General features: G+C 48.7%; 1 protein-coding gene across 4 annotated transcripts in view; it reads right to left on the minus strand.

Moving 5' to 3' along the window:
- KY (kyphoscoliosis peptidase) overlaps positions 1-19,334 on the minus strand; it is a 45,698-nt gene that overhangs the window by 18,355 nt on the left and 8,009 nt on the right. For 3 of the 4 annotated variants that reach the window (XM_060010038.1, XM_060010039.1, XM_060010036.1), the window contains 4 exons: positions 9,383-9,457; positions 7,555-7,617; positions 4,281-4,363; positions 85-193 (listed from right to left, as the gene is read on the minus strand). In XM_060010038.1, coding sequence (XP_059866021.1) covers positions 85-193; positions 4,281-4,363; positions 7,555-7,617; positions 9,383-9,457 — 330 coding nt within the window. Of the gene's footprint in view, positions 1-84; positions 194-4,280; positions 4,364-7,554; positions 7,618-9,367; positions 9,458-19,334 lie in introns of all 4 variants that reach the window. The other variant, XM_060010037.1, reaches the window with a different exon arrangement.

The raw sequence follows: 19,334 nt of genomic DNA on the forward strand, positions 1-19,334 counted from the left end.
ACACACATGGGTGATGGAGTCAAGCCCAGAGATGTTCCTCTGGGAACAGGGTCCCAGAGCCAGTGGCCCTACCGGCAGGCCTACCTATGTGGTGGCAGATCCAGATCCAGATGGCGCGGACCCTCTCCAGGTCACTGTGGGCCTCCTGGAGCAGGTCGCTCACCAGCGCGTCCAGGCCGCTCTTGACTGTCACCTGGGAAGTGGGAGGAGTGTGCTACGTCAGGGCCCAGACAAGGGCTGTGAGGAGCCCGGTGCCTTGCCACCTGCAGCCAGCACTGCCCTTCCTCTGGGCAGAGAAGGAGGAGAGGCCCAGAGGCTCAAAGACTGGGCTTAGGGCAACCTTGATGCGGTCTGGACGCAGTGGGAAGTGCTGACCAGCTGAACCACTGGCCCTAGAGCCATCACATCTCTCTGCAGCAGCTCCTGGGGCCAGTCAAGTGGCCATCCGGGCGCTGTAGCAGCCCCTAGTCATGGTCAACACTACCCAAAGCAATCGACAGATTTAGCACAATCCCTATAAAAGTCCAACAGCCTTTTTTGCAAAAACGAAAAAACCAGTCCTCAAATTCATATGGAATTCTAAGGGGCCTGGAATAGCCAAAACCATTTTGAAAAAAGATGAACAAAGTTGGAGGACACAGATTTCTGGATTTCAAACTTACTTAAAGTTACAGTAATCACAACAGTGTGATATCGACATAAGGGTTATATAGACTAATGAAACAGAATTGAGTCTAGAAATAAACTCATACGTCTATGGCTAATTGACTTTTGACCAGGGTGCCAGGTCCATTCAATGGGGAAAGAATAGTCTCTTTAATAGATGGTATCTGACAACTGGATATCCATATGCAAAAGAAGGAAGTTGGACCCCTACATCATACCATATATAAAAATTAACTCAAAAATAATCAATGACCTAAATATAAGAACTTAAACCATAAAACTCTTAGAAGAAAACACAGGGGTAAATCGCGGTGACCTTGGAGTTGGCAATGGATTCTTAGATATGATACCAAAAGCACAGGATATAAAAGAAAAAATAGATTAATTTGGCTTCATAACAATAAAAATCTTCTGTGCATCAAAGGACAATATTAAGAAAGTGAAAAGATAATTTATAGAATGGAAGAAAATATTTGCAAATCATATACCTGATAAGGGTTTAATATCCAGAATATATAAAGAACCCTTATAATTCAACAACAAAATGACAACCTAATTTTAAAATGGGCTTGAATATACATTTCTCCAAAAATATATAAATGGCCAATAGACACATGAAAAGATGCTCAATGTCATTAGTCACTAGGGAAATGCAAATCAAAACTACAATGAAATACTACTCCATACCCACTAGGATGGCTATAGTAAAAAAAAAAAAAAAAAAAAGGCAATCATAAAAAAATTGGCAAAAATTTGAAGAAATTAGAACCCTTGTACATTGCTGATGGGAATGTAAAACGGTGCAGCTGCTGTGGGAAACAATTTGTCAGTTCCTCAAAAATTTCAACGTGGAATTACCATATGACCCAGCAATTCCACTCCTAGGTGTATATACAAAAAGAACTGCAGACAGATACTCAGATACCTGTTCACCAATGTTCATGGGGCAATATTCACAATAGCCAAAAGGTAGAAACAATGCAAGTGCCCATCGCAGATGAATGGATAAACAAAATGTGGTATATCCGTGCAATGAAATATTACTCATCCATTAAAAGTAATGAAGTTCTCAGACATGTTACAACATGGATGAACCTTGAAAACACAGTGCTAAGTGAAACAAGTCAGACACAAAAGACACAGTGCATGATTCTTACTTATATGAAATACCTAGACTAGACAAATTCAGAGAGACAGTAAATAAATTAGAGGTTACCAGGGGCTGGGAGGAGGGAGAATGGGGAGTTATTGCTTAACGGGTACAAGGTTTCTGCTTGGGGTGATTTTGGAAGTAGACAGTGGTGACGGTTGTACAACACTGGGAATGTAATTGATGTCACTGAATCGTACACTTAAAAACGATTCCAATGGCAAATTATATGGCATATGTTTTACCATAATATATAAAAAAAGAGCAAGTTAGGTTTTCTGCATGGATCCTCAGGAGAAAACAGGGCTGGGGTTGCTGGAAAGGCAGCCCTGGCCATGCTCACTCTTTCTAGAGAAGTAGGGGCACCTGTGCACTTACCTCTGCAATGGTTGCCCGCGCCTCCGTCAGCTCCCACCCTAGGTCCTCCTGACCTAGGAGGTTCCGCCGCTCACACGGGAGCTCCAGGACCCACCCTCTGAGCACAGGGAGACCGCCAGGCCCCTCCGCGTGTCCCCTTGCCCAGCTGCTCCAACACCACAGTCCTGTCTTTGTCCCTCTCCCAGGGCCTAGAAGCACACGTTGCAGGCCCGCATTACAGCCTGGCTGACTCCTGACTTAATCCCCAGCTTCGGGTCTATGGTTTCTGGCCCTTTGGTCCCCACTCACTGCTCTCTGAGGCTGTCCAGCAGCCTGTCCATCCCTTCCGGCAGCCATGACAACATATCCCACCTTGCACAGACTCTGGACATCCCCCTTCCCTTCCCTCACTCTCGCAGATGACCAGGCCTCAGACTCAACAAAGCCCAGTGAAGACTTCCTTACCAACGAGCCCTCCTCCTCCGCTGGGCTCTCTGCTGGCCTCGGAGCCACGCCGCCTGCCTTGGCAAAGCTGCCCTTCCTTCCTCAGGCGCTGCCCTCGCTCCGCTGCATCCTCACCTCCTCCTCCCGGCCCTGGCGGCCCCAGCCTCTCCTGTCTGCCGTGTCTCTTCAAAACACTCCCCAGTCTCTCTCTCAGGACTGCCCACATCTAGTCTCCCTTCCTTGCCAGGCTCCTGTGGGGTCTTCCCTCCACTCCCTCCCCCTTCAACCCCCATTTGCCCTTCAGCCTGCCGGAGCCTGGCCGAGGCCTTCAACCTCCTCTGAGCGGCCCCCCTGGAAGTACGAAGGGCCTCAGTGCTGAGCAGTGGAAGGGAGCCTGTCTAGCCTCGCCTGGCCAGAGTGAACCATGACCGCACCTTCTAGAACACTGACCCTTCCTGGTCTCGCCCGGCCTCAGGTGGCTCCTGGCCCTGCCTTCCCCAAGATGGCACCCTCCCTATGGCTTTAGCTCTTAGCTGAATCTGACGGCTCCCAAAGCAGGGTTTCCGGCCCAGACCTCTCCAGGCTAGATACAGCTCCGGGCTCGGCTACCCAGCTGCCCAGGGGTCACCTCCACAGGCGCTAGAGCCCACCGCACCCCACACAAACCATCACCCCCGACACGTGCTCCAGCTCCCTCACTCTGCGCGCCGAGAAGCTACCCTGCCTGCCCTCCACCGCTCAGCGCAGTGACTGGGCAAGCCCTGCCCCACCTTTACCTCACTGCACACACACTGGGGAGGGGTCCTTCCCCTCTGCTTCCAGCTCCTCTCCGTTCTCAGTGTCCCCGCTTCATCCAGGGATGCCTCCTCCTGCCAGGACAGCTGGACACCCCCTACTGATGCCCCTGCCTTGAATCAGACTCTCTGATCCAAGCTCCTATCATCACTCATCAGTTCAGCAAACAAGCTTCCTGAGTATCCACTACGTGCCAACCCCAGGGTGGTTTTTCTAGGACTGCAGACGATCTCCCGGCTTATCGGCCTAGGATTGCTCACTCTGACCTTAGCGACGGGTCCAGCTCCTTAGCTGCTCCAATCAGACTCTCTGTGGTATGGCTCCTGCCTGGCTCCCAGGACCCCCGTGGGTCTCTCGGGCATCAGCTCTTGTAGCTGCCCCTCCCCACACCTGCCCCAGATGTGCCCAGGCCCAGAGGTGTGGGAGCTCAGCCGCCCACGTGTTCAGGGGTGAGGACTGCTGTGGTCATGTGGGTGCTGGCCATTTGCATCTGTGGTCCTCCCCCCATCCTCACGTCCCTTCCTTCATGGGCTGGGGCTGGCAGGGCTCAGCAGCAGCAGTGCCCCAGTGGGCAGGGGAGGACGGGACAGGGCTGGCCGGAGGCGCCTGCCAACAGGGCGGCGCGGGGTGTGTAGCCTGGGGCGAAAGCATCAGGACCGTGGGTGGGGTGGGAGGGTGAAATGGCCTCTGTCCGGGGCCCTTCTGTCCCCCTCCCACATACTGTGGAAAGGCGCTCCGTACTATCCACCCAAGGGACTCAGGATACACTCAGGAGGGGTCTGGGGAGAGCCTTTGCCGCCCTGGTTTGGGAAACTCCAAGCCGCCTTGTGGGGGTGACCATCGCAGGCAGAGGGCCTGGCTCTCCTACCTGTGAGGCATAGGTGTCCAGTTTCTCAAACTGCCGCAGGTCCAGGGGCATGGATTTCAGGCTGGAGCGATCCCAGGGGTAGGCTGGAAACACAAGGAGGTTGGTCAGGGTCTGAGACTGGCCAACGGGACTGCCTGGCCCAGGGCTCCCTGTCTTTTTGAGGAGCTGTGACGGCCTGACCTTCAACATGATTCCGGGACTGAAACACTGCTCTCAAGAGCTAGATCTCTTAGAAGGGTTCCTCGGTCCAACTGGTTTGGGAACCATGGCAACTCCTCTAGTCCTCTGGGAGACCCACAGGGATAGTAAGCAGACCCCAGAAGCCAGCAGTAAAAGAAGTGATGGATCGCACCTCAGTGAATTCAGCAGCCCCAGACGGACTGATGACAGAATCCCTCCTCCCCACCCCACAGTTTCCTGCAGATTCCCTGCTAGCTTTGCCAGGAATGAATGCTCTGTGGGAAGCACCCAGGCAGCGCTGCTTGCCACTGATGTCCTGGCCACGGTGCCTAGGGTGGTCTGAAGGGCACCCGGGTGTGGGAGAGGGCAAGATGGTCCTGGGCCACCTGGACCTCTGTAGGGTGAGGTGCGTTTGGCACCCAGACAGGCTTCTTCCCTTGCCCATGGTCATCTGGAGACTGACCACTTGCACCCCAAGAAAGTTAAGAGTTCTGGCAACAGGTGCCCAAAGTACAGTGTGGGGGGGCCCTGAGGGAAGCTGGGCCTCAGAATCACTCTTCTACGCACAGCCTTTCTCAGAGGAAGCCAGGACACAGGACAGCCCCAGGCAGCTGCTGCAGGGTTGACTGACCAGTGGTCAGACCAACCCATGGATGGATGGGCAGCAAACCCCTGTCCCAGCCCAGAGAAGAGCCTGGGCTCTGGCTGGGTCTTTCTTATTCAAGGCCCTCTGAGCCAGGCTGACCCAAATCAGGCAAGCTGGATGGGAGGACAGGGCGGGGGTGAGAGGCGGATGGGGCCAAAGGGGCACTGATCCCCTGACTCCAGTGAATCAACTCTCAGCCTGCTATGTCAGGAACCTCTGGGTGCTGGGTGAGTCAGGGGTGCTGGTGGGACCCCAGGACATGACAGCAAGCCTGGGAAGAGCAGAGTAACATGGGAAAGTGCCTGGTGGGGCTGCACAAGGCCTGGGATCTAGTCCGGTGACCTCCCCCTCACTGGGCAGTGCTAAAGCCAGCAGCCCAGCCTCCGGCGCAATCTATGGGGCACCTGGGAGAGTGAAAGAGACGGTGGATCACGTGGTAAGGTCAGCAGCACTCTTCTCCCTGGGAGGGTGCAGGGTGAGGGTCCTCTGCGGGCAAGCGCAGAGCAGGGGTGTGAAGCCGCTGTGCCCGGTGCGGGGCTGCGCCTGCATGTACCCACACAACCCTCGTGGACTGTGAGAGTCCTTTTTTTTTTCAGTTTAAAAAGAAAAGTAATTTATTAAATGTCTTCAAGTAACTGTGTGAGCTACAGGAAGACCAGAGCAGCAAGTGTAGAGGCTGCATAGCCAGAACCAGGGCTGTAGGTCAGACTGTGGAACTGCGGGGGACAGGATGCTGGAGAGTGTTGCCATTCCCACCGGGATGCATACAGTGGTTTCCTTGGTGCTATAGACTTGAGAGGTGTGGTGAGAGGGTGGGGACGCCACCAGCGCTGGCTGGAGCTGCTCCACGACCCTCCCTGGGCCAGCATTGCATGGCAGGCAGTGCCAGCGGGTCAGGGAGCTGGTCAACGTCTGGCCACAGAGGAGCTCCCAGCCTCCAGTCAAGTTCAGCCATCAGGAGCAGGCCACACGGGTCCTTCTGCACTTCCCCATTGCTGTGGGTCCCTTCCTGTTAGGACCCAGGCCTTCTCCCTTCTCAGCCTCAGACTGGATTTGGCCCCCTCTCCCTGCTCCCTCAGTCCCTGCTGACGCCCTGCAGGAGTCCTCATGGGGGGGGATGCGGGGGGGGGGAAGGAGGGTGTGGGGCGGGGCGAGGTGCTGGTCCCTGTGACCTCTGACACATCCAGGATCCGAGGCTGTTCCTCTCCTAAGAGGGGACAGGGTGCGTGGTGGGCAGGCAGGCTGTGCAAACTCTATGGTGAGGCTGTGGCCTCGCCCAGCAACCTAGCATTTTCTTTCTTCATTTTCTGCTCCTCTAATAAGCACCAAGACTCCCTGGACGTCCCCTGCCCCCAGCCCTCTGTCCTGTACAGTCTTACCCTGGAGCTCCCTAGAAGCCCAGCGCCATAGCGGCTCAGTGACTGCCTGGTGCCAGAGCTGGGATTTCTCGCCTCCCATAACTCAGATCACTTCAGGGCCTATCTCGGGTGGTCTACCATGCGGCCCTTGTCCTGCCAGACCCACAGAAGGGAGGGGGGACACAGCAGGAGACCCTGCTGAGCTTCCCCCCCTTCTTGGTGCCCTCTTCCCCCCACGGACTTTGGTTCCTGCCATCCCCTGACAAGGGCCGTCACAGTGACCTAAGTGGATATGAAGTGGACTTACACATTTAACAAGCGTCAGCTCTGCAAATGAGGTCTCCCCACCCCCATTTCAAAGAAGGATGCTGTTTCTAAAATGGGACTGAAAAACCCTATTATTAAGAAAGTTTTACCCTTTCTTGGTTCCATTCTACAATATCTGAACATTAAGAATATCCATAATGATTTATGCCTCATTAAATTTACTTTCTGAGCAGATTATATATTTGAATATGATTTTGCATAAATACATTTTAAACACCAGTGGCATTAACTAAGTTATTCTAATTTTAAAGCAAAACAATGGGAAGAAGTACCAAACTGTACTAAACCTTAGATGCCATCTGGTCTGAGCCGAGGGGGAAACTGAGGCCCAGGGAAGGTGAGTGAGCGCCAAAAGCAGGATTTGAACCCAGGCCGTCTATTACCCATTCGGGATTTCTTCCTCTGCCCCACTCTGCTTATTCTCCTGCCTCCCTCCTTACAGATGCTTGGTATTCCATTTAAAGTTAATACAATTCTGAATTCTGTTTTTAATGTTTCCCATAATGGGCTGCCTTGTTATTGGTGGGGTTTATGCTTTAACTCTGGGATCACATCTAGTGTGTGAGCTTTTTACTTCTCTACCTGTGTCCATGGCAGACGCTGCCAATCAATCATGATACTCCTGTCCCCTGAGCCCAGAGGTGGCCCAGACTCCCAGCACAGTGCTCCAGGGAGCCATTTCCAATTGAGCACAGATTGGCTCATGAGGCTAAACCAACTTACCGTCTCAGAGAATGGCTCCAAGGAAGGTACCACAACTTACCGTGGGCGTCTTTCCCTCCAGGCTGCCGGGCTCTTGTGTTTCCATTTTTATCGCCTTGTAAACCTACAATATCCCAAAGGTCAGAAGTAGAGACATTTCAGAAGAAATAGAAATGCAAGCACAGACGATTCTCTGTGTGGGTGTCCTTGTTTCTGACGCCTCCTCTTCACTCTCCCTCTCACAGCCTTCTTGGTCCCATCCCCACCCACCATGGAATTGCTGCTGGGATTGCCCCGGGCTTCCTGCTGAGGAATAGGGAGGACTGACAGCCAGGGACGGGATGACAAGAAAGAGAAGTGCAGTCTGTGAGCAGAGGGAGAATTTGCTTGGGCATCAAGCCTTGCGATTATTCAGTGGGCCTGCCTGGAGCTCCGTGTTCCTCCCTCCTCTGGACGCTCCTGCCATCTCGGACCACAGCTGGGGATCCTCAGAGCACCAGTAAATTCACTACCAGATGACCCCAGGACAAGAACTGACCATGGGCAGCTCATGAAAGGGGGGAGAGGGGAATTATTCCTCGGTAAGGTTCAAGGACAACCAAATCCTATAAATCCAGGACTGTTAAGGCAGAGTGGTCAGCAATTGTTATTAGACTCCACAGGCAACAGGAGAGAATTTCCTGCTGATCTGAAGCCAGGTCAGGAAGATGTGGGTCCCTGTTGGAACCAGAAGGAGCCAGAGGTGGGGAAGCCAAGGCAAGTTTTTCTCTGCCCTTGAAGGCCACTGTAGGCCTTCAAATGTACAGAAGGTTGCAAATGTACATAGGCCACTCTGAGAAACAGTGGACCTTGTCTTTCTTACAGCCACATTTTGTTTCCACCTACATTCTTTGGTAGAGTGATGGGGGTTCAAAAGAGTAGCCAGATTTTTTGTGTACTTACTACACCTGGCTTGTGCATTATTGACGATCTCATTTTAGCTCATGACAGTCCTATGAGGGATGTTGAATTATTTTCCTCCTTTTATACATGAGGAAATTGAGTCCAAAAGAGAGGTTAAGCCACTTGCCTGAGGTCACACAGCTGGGATCTGAACCCAGCCAGTCAACTCGCAGTGCCTGACCTCTCTACACCTGCCTGCCCTCCCGAGGCCCTGGCTGCTGAGGGCTGCAGGACCAGGCAGCCTTGGAGGAGTTGCCTCGGCCCCCGCCACAAGCAGACATGAAGGTTCACTTCATGAACCTCAGCCTTGGCTGTCCTGCAGCCTCCGTTCCTTGGCCGGCATTTCCCCAGGCCCCTGTTTACCCACAGGATGGAAAGATGCAGGGAGAAGACCAAGAAGGGAGCAGAGGAGACATCGTGGGCGTGGGTCTGGGCCTGTGCGCACAGCACAGAAGGCAGCCGGGTGCGGTGGTGAAGGGTACAGGCTTCATTAGGACCTGGGTTCTGATCTGCTTCCTAACTGGGTGACTGGCAGCTATTTCACCTCTCTGAGCCTTTGCTGATCTACAAGGTGGGGATAATACTGGTGCGTACCAAAGAGTTAAAAACTCATTGAGTGTACAGTGCTTAGCACTGCGCATGCCACTTTTTAGGCAGTCAATAAACGGTGTCTAAAAACAACGGCACTCTTGTGATGAAATTCATCTTTAGCTAAATGCCTTGTGTTACCCACACCTAATGGCAGAGACTTAAGAACAGGGGTTGTTGAGTGTGGAGAAGAGAGTGCCCAGGATGAAGCTGTCGTGTCTCTGCCTCTTCCCAGTGTGTAGGCCCAGGTCACTCCTCTCCTCCCCCAAGAAGGTGTCCAGGCTGGGCTCTGGCCCTTCCAGCTACCCTCAATCCTCCCTGCCAGCCCTTCACACATGAGTAGCCCTGTACGTACGTACGTTTAGCCAAGGAGAACTTCTTGAGCAGCTGGGGCATGGCATCCTGAGGGTGGACCTCCACAGTCAGCTGTGTCCCTGTAGAGGAATAGGGGGTGATATTCTCAGCCAGACGCTGCCAGGAAAGGGTGCAATGTCTCATGACAGATGTTTGATCAATAAAACACAATTGGTTTTAGAGTTTTCTTTTGAATATGCAAATAATTTTTGTTTACAAAACCAAAAAACAAGAAATAAGCAGACAGTTTCCAGATCTGGGCAAGATGGAGTAAACAAATTCTACCTTGTCTCTCCCACCGAATGCAACTGTAGGCATTGGAAAGAATGCATGGGCTAACTCTTTGAGGACTCCGCAAAGTAAATGATAGGCAAATTGGGAAAGAAGATTAGAATTTAAAGCATCATCAAATTGTCAGAGTTGACCATTCCCCACCCCCAATTGTATTACCTAGACTGGACTCAAAGGCAGCCCTTAACCCAGCAGTACACAATGGATGCAGAGAAAAAGTGCTCTAAGAGAAGCCCTTTCTTTTGGCCTGTGGAGTGAGAAAGGGAAACTCCAAGAGTCAGAGTGTGGGAAATCCCCTGTTGTTTTTTTACCCCTTTTTTCCATTATCTCCTGACTCAGCCCCCAGGGAAGTTCTGCTGGTATCAGTGCAGCAGTGAGTTTGGTGGCCCGGCAGGCACCTAAGACTTTGAGGGGAGGTACCAGTGAAGCTATGATTCCCAAGAGTGTGGGAGAAAATACTCATTGATTTTTTTTCTCTCTTTGTTCTCTGCTGATTGGTTCCAGATGCAGGCAGAATTGTGAGAACTACCCAGAAGAGTGGGGAAACTAAAACCGCAGTTTTGGGGCCAGAGGACTGGGAAGTGGGTCATAAAGAGGAGGGAGCTCAAGAAAGCAATTCCATAAAGTTATGGATGAACTCCTGTGGTCACCTCTTCATGGATGGACCTCATTCATGTTGTGCAAGCTTTGATCTCATCCTAAGCATCGTATCACAGTCTTTGAGAACTAAACTAGGGGGTAGACCAATGCCCAGACTGGCTGCTGGGTGGTGCATGTGCAGGGCAGATCTGTATAGCATTGCAAAGGCTACAATCCCAAATTACTCAGTATAGAGAAACCCTAGAAAATATCAACTTAAAAAGGAAAAGAAAATCAACAGATGCTAACCCCATGATGACACAGATTTTGGAATTATCAGACAAAGACTTTGAAAGAGCCATGATAACCATGCTCTGAAAAGTGAGGGCAAATAGTTTAAAATAAATGGAAAGATACAAAGTATCAGAAAAATGTAGAAGACATGAAGAAGAAAGAAATAAAAATTTTAGAACTGAAAACTATAGTTGTTTAAAAAATTATCTGGATATGCTCAATAGCAAAATAGAGATGACAAAGGAAAGAGTCAGTGAACTTGAACATAGATCAATAGGAATTATTAAGGAAAAACAGAGAGAAACAGTGAACAGAGCCTCAGGAACTTGTGTGACAATTCCTGAAGATCTAATGTTCATGTCACTGAGATCCCAGAAAGAGAGAAGAAATAGTGTGGTGCAGAAAAAAAAAAATATTTGAAGAAATAATTATAGAATAATCAACAAAACCAAGAGCTGGTTCTTTGAAAAGATCAGTAAAATAGATAAAACTCTAACCAGAGTGACCAAATAAAAAAGAGGTAAGACACAAATCAGGAATCAAGACACCAATATCAGAAATGAAATGAGTGATATCACTACAGACCCCGTATATATTAAAATAATAATAAGGAAATAGTACACATAACTCTATGAAGAGAAATTCTGCAACTAAAATGAAGTGAACCAATTCCTTGAAAGTTACAAACTACCAAAACTCACCCAATGAGTAGATAACCTGAATTTTCCTATATGTATTTTTAAAACTAAATTTTTAGTTCAAAATTTTCCAAAAACAAACAAGCAAACAAAAACCAGACCCAGATGGTTTCACTGGCAAGTTCTAACAAAATTTAAAAAGAAATAACACCAATGACAATTTTTCACAAGATCCTTCAGAAAACAGAAGAGTATCGAATAATTTATATCCTTTTATGATACCAAAACCAGACAAAGACAGTATAAGAAAAGAATATTACAGACCAATATCCCTTATGGACATAAACATAAAAATCCTCAACAAAATATTAGAAAAATAAAATCCAGCAACATAGTAAAAGAATAACATACCACAACCAAGTGTGGTTTACTTTGGGAATGCAAGGCCAATTCAATATTTGAAAATCAATGAATGTAATTTACCATATTAGCAGGCTAAAGAAGAAAACCCACATGATCATATAAACTGATGCAGAAAAAGCATTTGACAAAATTTAACATCCATTCAACAAAACCTCCCAAGAAGCTAGGAATAGAAGGGAACTTCTTAATCTGAAAAAAGGGCATCTACCAAAAACTCAGAGCTAAGAGAATATTTACTAGTGAAAACTGGAATGCTCTCCCCCTAGGATTGGGAATAAGGCATGGATGGCCACTCTTACTGTTCCTAATAAACATTGTACTGAAAGTCCTACTCAGTGAAATAGGACAAGAGAAAGAAATAAAAGTCATATAGATCAGAAAGGAAGAAAAAAAGGTCTTCTATTCACAGATGACATGTCTGTCTACAAAGAAAAATCCCAAATAATCTACAAAAGAATTTTCTAGAACTAAAAAGTAAGTTTAGCATGGTCACAGGATACAAGGTCAGCACCCCAAAATCAATTATATTTGTATTGGCAATAAGTGATTAGAAATTGAATTTAAAATTACTATTTCTCATATCTCTAAAAATGAAATACTTAAGTATAAATCTAAAAAAAAGTGCAGGAACTCTAGGCTGAAAGCTAAAGAATATGATCACACAAATTAAAGAAGACTTAAATAAGTGGGGAAACATATCATGTTCTGAACTGGAAGTCTCAATATTGTCAAGTTGGCAATTCTCCCTAAATTTATCTATAGATTTAATGCAATTTCAATCAAACTCCTTGCAGGAATTTTATAGATGGTACATATAGGCAAGATGATTCTAAAATTTAGATGGAAAGGTACAGCAACTAGAATAACCAAACTAATTTTGAAAAAAAATTAACAGAACTCCAGCTGATTTTAAAATGTACTATAGGACTTCTCTGGTGGCAAAGTGGATGAGAATCCGCCTGCCGATGCAGGGGACATGGGTTTGATCCCTGGTCTGGGAAGATTCCACACGCCACGGAGCAACTAAGCCCGTGCGCCACAACTGCTGAGCCTGTTCTCTGGAGCCCGTGAGCCACAACTACTGAGCCCATGTGCCACAACTACTGAAGCCTGCGCGCCTAGAGCCCATGCTCTGCAACAAGAGAAGCCACTGCAATGAGAAGCCTGCGCGCCACAACGAAGAGTAGCCCCTGCTCGCCGCAACTAGCAAAAGCCGGTGCGCAGCAATGAAGACCCAATGCAGCCAAAAATAAATAAATTAATTAAAATCACTTAAAAGAATAAAAGATGTACTATAAAGCTAGAGCAGGGCTTCCCTGGTGGCGCAGTGGTTGAGAGTCCGCCTGCTGATGCAGGGGACACGGGTTCGTGCCCTGGTCCGGGAAGATCCCACATGCCGCAGAGCGGCTGGGCCCGTGAGCCATGGCCGCTGAGCCTGCGCGTCCGGAGCCTGTGCTCCGCAATGGGAGAGACCACAACAGTGAGAGGCCCGCGTACCGCAAAAAAAAAAAAAAAAAAAAAAAGCTAGAGTAATCACAACAGTGTGATATTGGCAAAGGGATAGATATATAGCTCAATGGAACATAACAGCGTTAAGAAATAGACCCATGCAAATATGGCAAATTGATTTTTTACAAAAGTGCAAGGACAATCCGATTAGAAAATGGGTAAAAGAATAGATATATCACCAAATAAGATGTTCAACATCTTGTTGTTGTTCAACATGATTAGCCATTAGGAAAATGCAAATTGAAAGCAGAATGAGATATCACACCTATTAGAAGACCAATAATAAAAAAAAATAGTGGCAATACTATATGCTGACAAGTATATGCAGGTGGGATTGTAAAATGATACCGCAGTTTGGCAGTTCCTTATAAAACAAAACATGTACTTAACATATGACTCAACAATCACACTTTTGGGCATTTATCCCAGAGAAATGAAAACTCATGTTCACACAAAGACATATACACAAATGTTTATAGAAGTTCTATTCATAATCACCCCAAACTGGAAACAACCTAAATGTCCTTCGATGGGTGAATGGATAAACACTTTGTGGTACATCTATATCAAGCTGTACTTCTCAACAATTCTCTCAGGAATGAATGATGGGAGGATGTGACTACAAAGAGTCTGCACAAGAGACTTTTTGGGGTGACAGAACTTCCCTGTATTCTGATTGTGGTGGTGGTGACGTGAATCTGTGCATGTGTTAAAACTCATAGAACTCCACACCAGAAAAATCCAATTTTACTGTATGCTAGTTTAAATGAAGATAAAAATTTTAAAATACCAACCAACCCCAAAGTCAAAGCAGAATGAAAACAAAACAAAAACTTGTATGATACAGAAAGATGTAAAAATAGAAGGTGACCCTGAAAAGCAGGATTACAATAAACATGCTTTTTGTATCCTGCTTTCCTCACTTAAGTCTTTACATGTCAGTGAATATAAAGTCATCTTCACAAGTCATCATTTTAAATGGCTGCATAATACTCTGTTCTACAAATGGTTTATAATCATTATAAGCAATCCCTTTTCGTTGGATAGTTAACATTTCCCGTATGTTCTGCTATTTAAACAGTGATGTGATGAACGTTCTGATACACACTGCTTTACACACTCTTCACATCAATTCCTTCAAATACATTCTTAAACATGGATCAAAAGGTATGGAGATTTTTAAGGCTTTTGTTAGATACTGGCAAACTTTTCACATGAATGATTTTAAGTTTACGATCCTCTCAACAGTGCAAGAGAATGCCTACTTTGCTCATCCTTGCCGTGTTTGATGGCAAAATTGGCCACACTACTTTGTACTTCTTCCTAAGAAGAGATCTTTTATTCCTTCCATCACATTTGGCCCAGCCTAATGATGTGATCTGGCCAGTTAGCATGTGGTAGAAGTGACGCTGTGCAAGCTCCGAGCCTAGGCCTAGAGCCTTTGCCGCTGCCACTTCCATTCTTGGGATTCCAGCCACAACTGCCAGGTGACTGCACCCAGGCTAGCCTCCTGGAGGATGACAGACCACATGGACAGAGCAGAGCCATCTCAGGTGAGGCCACCCTAGACCAGCTGCTCTCCAGCCAACCCTCCAACTGACCACACACATGAACGAGCCCAGCCAGGACCTGCAATCAGCCAGGTGTGGCTCAGACGAGAATATCCAGCCAACCTGTACACTTGTAAGCTGGTCATTGTTTTAAGCCACTGAGTCTTGGGGTGGTTGGTAATGTAAAAATAGAGTACCAATACACTCACTGACATTTGATTGTTATTAATCCTTTACATTTTTATCAATGAACAATGACATCTCATTGTTTTTGTGTATTTCTTTAATTTTCAGTGTAGTATTTTTCATATACTTATTTGCCATATTAAATCTTATTTAATGAATCACCTATTTGCCTATTGATGCGTTAATTTTTCCCTGTTGATTTTGTAAGAGCTCTTTTTACTAACCCTTTGCCTGTTAAATGTGTTTTCACAGAATAACAATACTGACTTTCCTGTGTAGCTCATGAACTTGCTCTGCCTGCCAAAGAGGGTAATTCTCAAACAATTTTAAAAGATACAATGTGGCCTCCCGAGGGATTACTTTAAAGGGGTTAATATTCATTTTGAGTGTAGTTTCTAGCACATTCACTGTCAAAGAACATCAGCCTGCGATTTGACAAGACGTTAAGCATTTCAGAGTTCAAAGCATCATTCAGGTCTGGTCACAGGATCGGGTACCATCGCCATGGGCAGCCAACTCTGCCTGTGTGTCTTCCCACGAGGCATGAGGCACAGCCTGCTCACCTCTGCCTTTGCACTTTCTCCCCCAGAGACACTCAGAGTCAGTTTTCAAAGTGGGTGCCAAGATGTACTTGGCTGCCAGATTCCTTGTGAGAAAAATGCCCACTTTCTCCCCTTTTGTAGTTCGCAACACACAATGCTCTGAGAAGTCCTGCAGAAGTCTACTGGACCCAGTACTATTTTATCAAACAAAATCTGGGAAATGCTGAGCTGCAACGATCTCCAGAAGTGGAGGGAAGCTGCAAAACTGACCCACCTGTTGGTTTAGGGCTCAACAACAAACCTCTTCCCCAAACTTCTCCTAACGTCTGGGTACTTCCAACCACTCCAATCCAGCCACGTCGCTCTGTCAGAGAATGAGCAAGCCGAAAAACAAAATACTCTTTAAGCCCTTCCGGGGTGGTCTCACGCTGGGAACTCGCCCTGGCCGGAAGCTCCACCCATCACTGTTTCTCATCCCTTCCTGCTTCCTGCACTGCCTCTTCTCTCTCCCCTCTGACGCCCAGCATCCTCCTGAGGCCCACTCCTGGCCCTGTCCCAAAGTGGCGCTGCTGATTATCGCTCCCCTCCCCGCCTCCCTGATGGGTGTGGGAGTGTGATTCCCGCTCTCATTCACCGCTGTGTAAGAGCCCTTCCGGGAGGCTCCTCTGCTCTACACAGGCCTGGGTCTGGGCATGCTGTCCCCAGGTGAGCAGGGTCACAGTAACCGTGCTTCCTAAAGGTGTGAAGTGCTAAGAGTTTGCTGACTACAACATTCCTGTATCAAATAAGACTCTTAATTTATGGAAAAAAATTAATTTGGCCAATGATAAAGAGTGGAGCATTGTTGGAGCACCATTTAAAGTGAGATCTAAACCCTAAGTGCAGTCAGATACCATGACACTAATCTTAGTCACATCTAAACCCAAAGCAGCCCCTTCCAGGGATTTCGGGTCACCTGGCTGGCTCTCTCATGGCACCCCTCCCCACTTCTACCAGTTGTCACCCAAACAGCATTTTCTGAAGCTGAAACTTTGGCTGTCTTAGTAAAAGTGTATTAGCGATTATTTTCTGCTACATCTGAGAAGTGGTTCCCAGGCCCTTTTCCCAGATGCTACGGGCTCTGCTTCCGTCTCCCCACCCTCGCAGACGCGGAGATGCAGCAGGCAAGCCCAAGCCCGTCCACTGGCCTGCTGCCCTGGGCCTGCCTTCTACCCTGTCAGGAGAGTCCTCCCACGCGAGAGCTTATCTCCAGGTCTCTGCGGCTTTGAATCAGGCTTTGTCTAAAGGCCTAATTTGCTCAGAATTCCTAATGCAGAGATGGCAAACAGATTTCGTGTTGTTCATTAACTCTGACTGATTGGAAGTAGCTGCCTGGAGCGCTTATCAATTAGCAAAGATTGTCAGGTATGTGCGTGTGTATGTGAATGTGTGTGTGTGAGTGCACACACACACACACGTGGGTGCATATCAGTGTGTGGAGGCTGCAGGATTCACATCAGATGTTTGCCATCATTGACTTAAGGTGGTCCTTAATGCTCTCCGTAACCGGCTGCCTGCCACCTTTACAACCTGGCTCCTCTGCCTTGGAATTTTTTCCTGCAGTAGCTGAGAGTCAGAAACCCTCAGCTAAAGCATTTGTAATTATTAAAAAAATGACCCTTAAACAGCCCCTGGCTGGGTGTTCAACAGAGGTTTCTACCCAGGGTATGGCAGTCAGCTTTAGTGCCGGAAGCGTAAGCTCTGACATCCCAGGAACAGTGAGCTGCATGATGAGCCGGGACGGTCCATCTCTGTAGATCCCGCACTGGGTACTGCAGTGGCTCTAGTCGTGGGATGACAGAGAGTGTGCAGAGCTCAGGGCCAAGACCTCAGGGGCACCCGTCAGGGGGTGATGAAGGGCATCTCCTGCAGCCCTGACTGACCCTGGCTTCCACTGGGCTCTTGAAAACCCAGGGCCATTCATGATTCTTTCTGCAGAATGGAGCTCGACAGGGATGTCACAAGTCTGGAAACACGGCAGTTGGAGCCTAGTGCATGCGTGATCCAAGAAGGCACAGAGTGTCTGCGTGGGGATGAGGGTGGGTGACCTGGAAGGATGAGGCCTCAACCCAAATCTGATTCGTCACGAATAACTTTCGGGGCCTGAGGTCACTGGGGCTCCTGTGATCGTTCCCCTCTCATTCAACGCACACACCCATTGCAGATGAATCCTCCGAAGCCCTCTTCCGCACGAAGATCCAAGATTCCAGTGATCTTTCCGTCACCTGTCGCATGAAGTTACCACACCCAGTGTCCCTCTGCTGGGAGCTCTTACCCGGAGGCCGCATGACCCGCTGCTCCACCGCCCCCCTTACTCAGATGTCACCTTCCCAGGGAGGCCTTTCTCAATCACTCTATTTTAAATCATTCCCTGTAGTAGCTGCATGATGGCCCCTAAAGCTATCCATGTCCTAATTCTGGAACCTGTGAAAGTTACCTTATATGGCAAAGGGGACTCTGCAGATGTGATTCGCTTAAGGATCTCGGGATAGGAAGGCAATCCTGGATTATCCGGGTGGGCCCAATGTCATCACCAGGATTCTTATAAAACAGAGGGGAATGTATCTACTTTACGGAGAGAAGGCAACGTGATAGTGGAAGTGGAGATTGGAGTGATGCAGCTACAAGTTGGCGAGTGCCAGCCGCCTCTAGAAGCCGGCAGAGTCAAGGAAAAGGTTCTTACCCAGAGCCTCCAAAAGGAAAGGAACCTGCCTGCCAACCGAGAGACTGATTAGCCCAGTGAGGCTGACTTGGGACTTGTAGTCTCAGAACTGTTAAAGAGAATACATCTGTGTTAAGCTACCAAGTTTGTGACAATGTGTTACAGCAGCCGTAGGAAACTAATACACACCCATGTGCACCCCCCCATCCCCCTTCCTGCTTTATTTTCTCCCCCAGCCTTATCTGACACCTTGCATTTTTCTTGTTAGGGTCATCTGTCTCCCTCGCTAGGTGTCAGCTCCGCGGGGACAGGAGCCTTTGTCTGTTGTGTTCTCTGATGGATCCCCAGTGCCGGCATCCAGAGCTGCTTTTTGTGGAATGGACGGATCAGCGTCAGTGTGGACTCTGGCTCAGCCCCAGAGCAGGGCAGCCTCTCCCTCACTGTGGTCCAGGCTCCCTTAAGACCTGGGGCGGCCCATCCTATCCCAACCTACGATGGACCCTCTCTTGTTTGTTGGATGCCAAGGCGACCCTCCTTCCTGCCCTCTGGAAGCCTCAGATACTGGGAGGTGGCACGTGAATGGCCCATGAGAGCTAGGGTATGGTGTGCCAGGTGAGGCTCTGGAGAGTGGCAGGCCCCATCCCACTAGTCCCACCCCACAGGTCTGGCAGGAGCACCCCGCTGGGGGACTACAGCATCTCCAGTCTCAGACTCCTCCTCTGTAAACAGGAATAACACCATGACCCCATCAGGGATGTGGCCAGAACTAAGCGAGAGAAGTGGTTGCTAATCCACTCTCACTCTAGTGAGGTATCACTTACTCTTATTTGGGGTGAGCTGTGCTGCTAGGTCCATTTCAGAGAAGCAGGGGGCCTGGGTTTGTCCTGCAGCCATAGTCCCAGGAATTCTGCCCTAAATGGATACTGACCTAGATTGCAAGGACAGCTGGCCACCTCCTGCTGGGAACTTGAGCTGACAGGCCCTTCCTCACTACCTGCCAGTGCCTTTCCCTGGGGATGGTGGGTTAGCCGGTGTCTCAGACAGCGATTCCCCGAGGACCTCCGAATCCTCCAGGGCATCCTCCTTCCACACTGCACCCTGGACGTAACCCTTATAGATTAGGACATCAGTGCTGAGAGCACCAGTGGTGACATCTTGGGGCTGAGTCTACGAGAGCTCTCAGGCACCAGGCCCTGAGCAGAAAAACCGGGGTAGTAGGAGGGGAGGTTAGTGGCGGGGGGAGT

This window comes from Delphinus delphis, chromosome 4 (genome assembly GCF_949987515.2).
Source record: "Delphinus delphis chromosome 4, mDelDel1.2, whole genome shotgun sequence".
Lineage (NCBI taxonomy): Eukaryota > Metazoa > Chordata > Mammalia > Artiodactyla > Delphinidae > Delphinus > Delphinus delphis.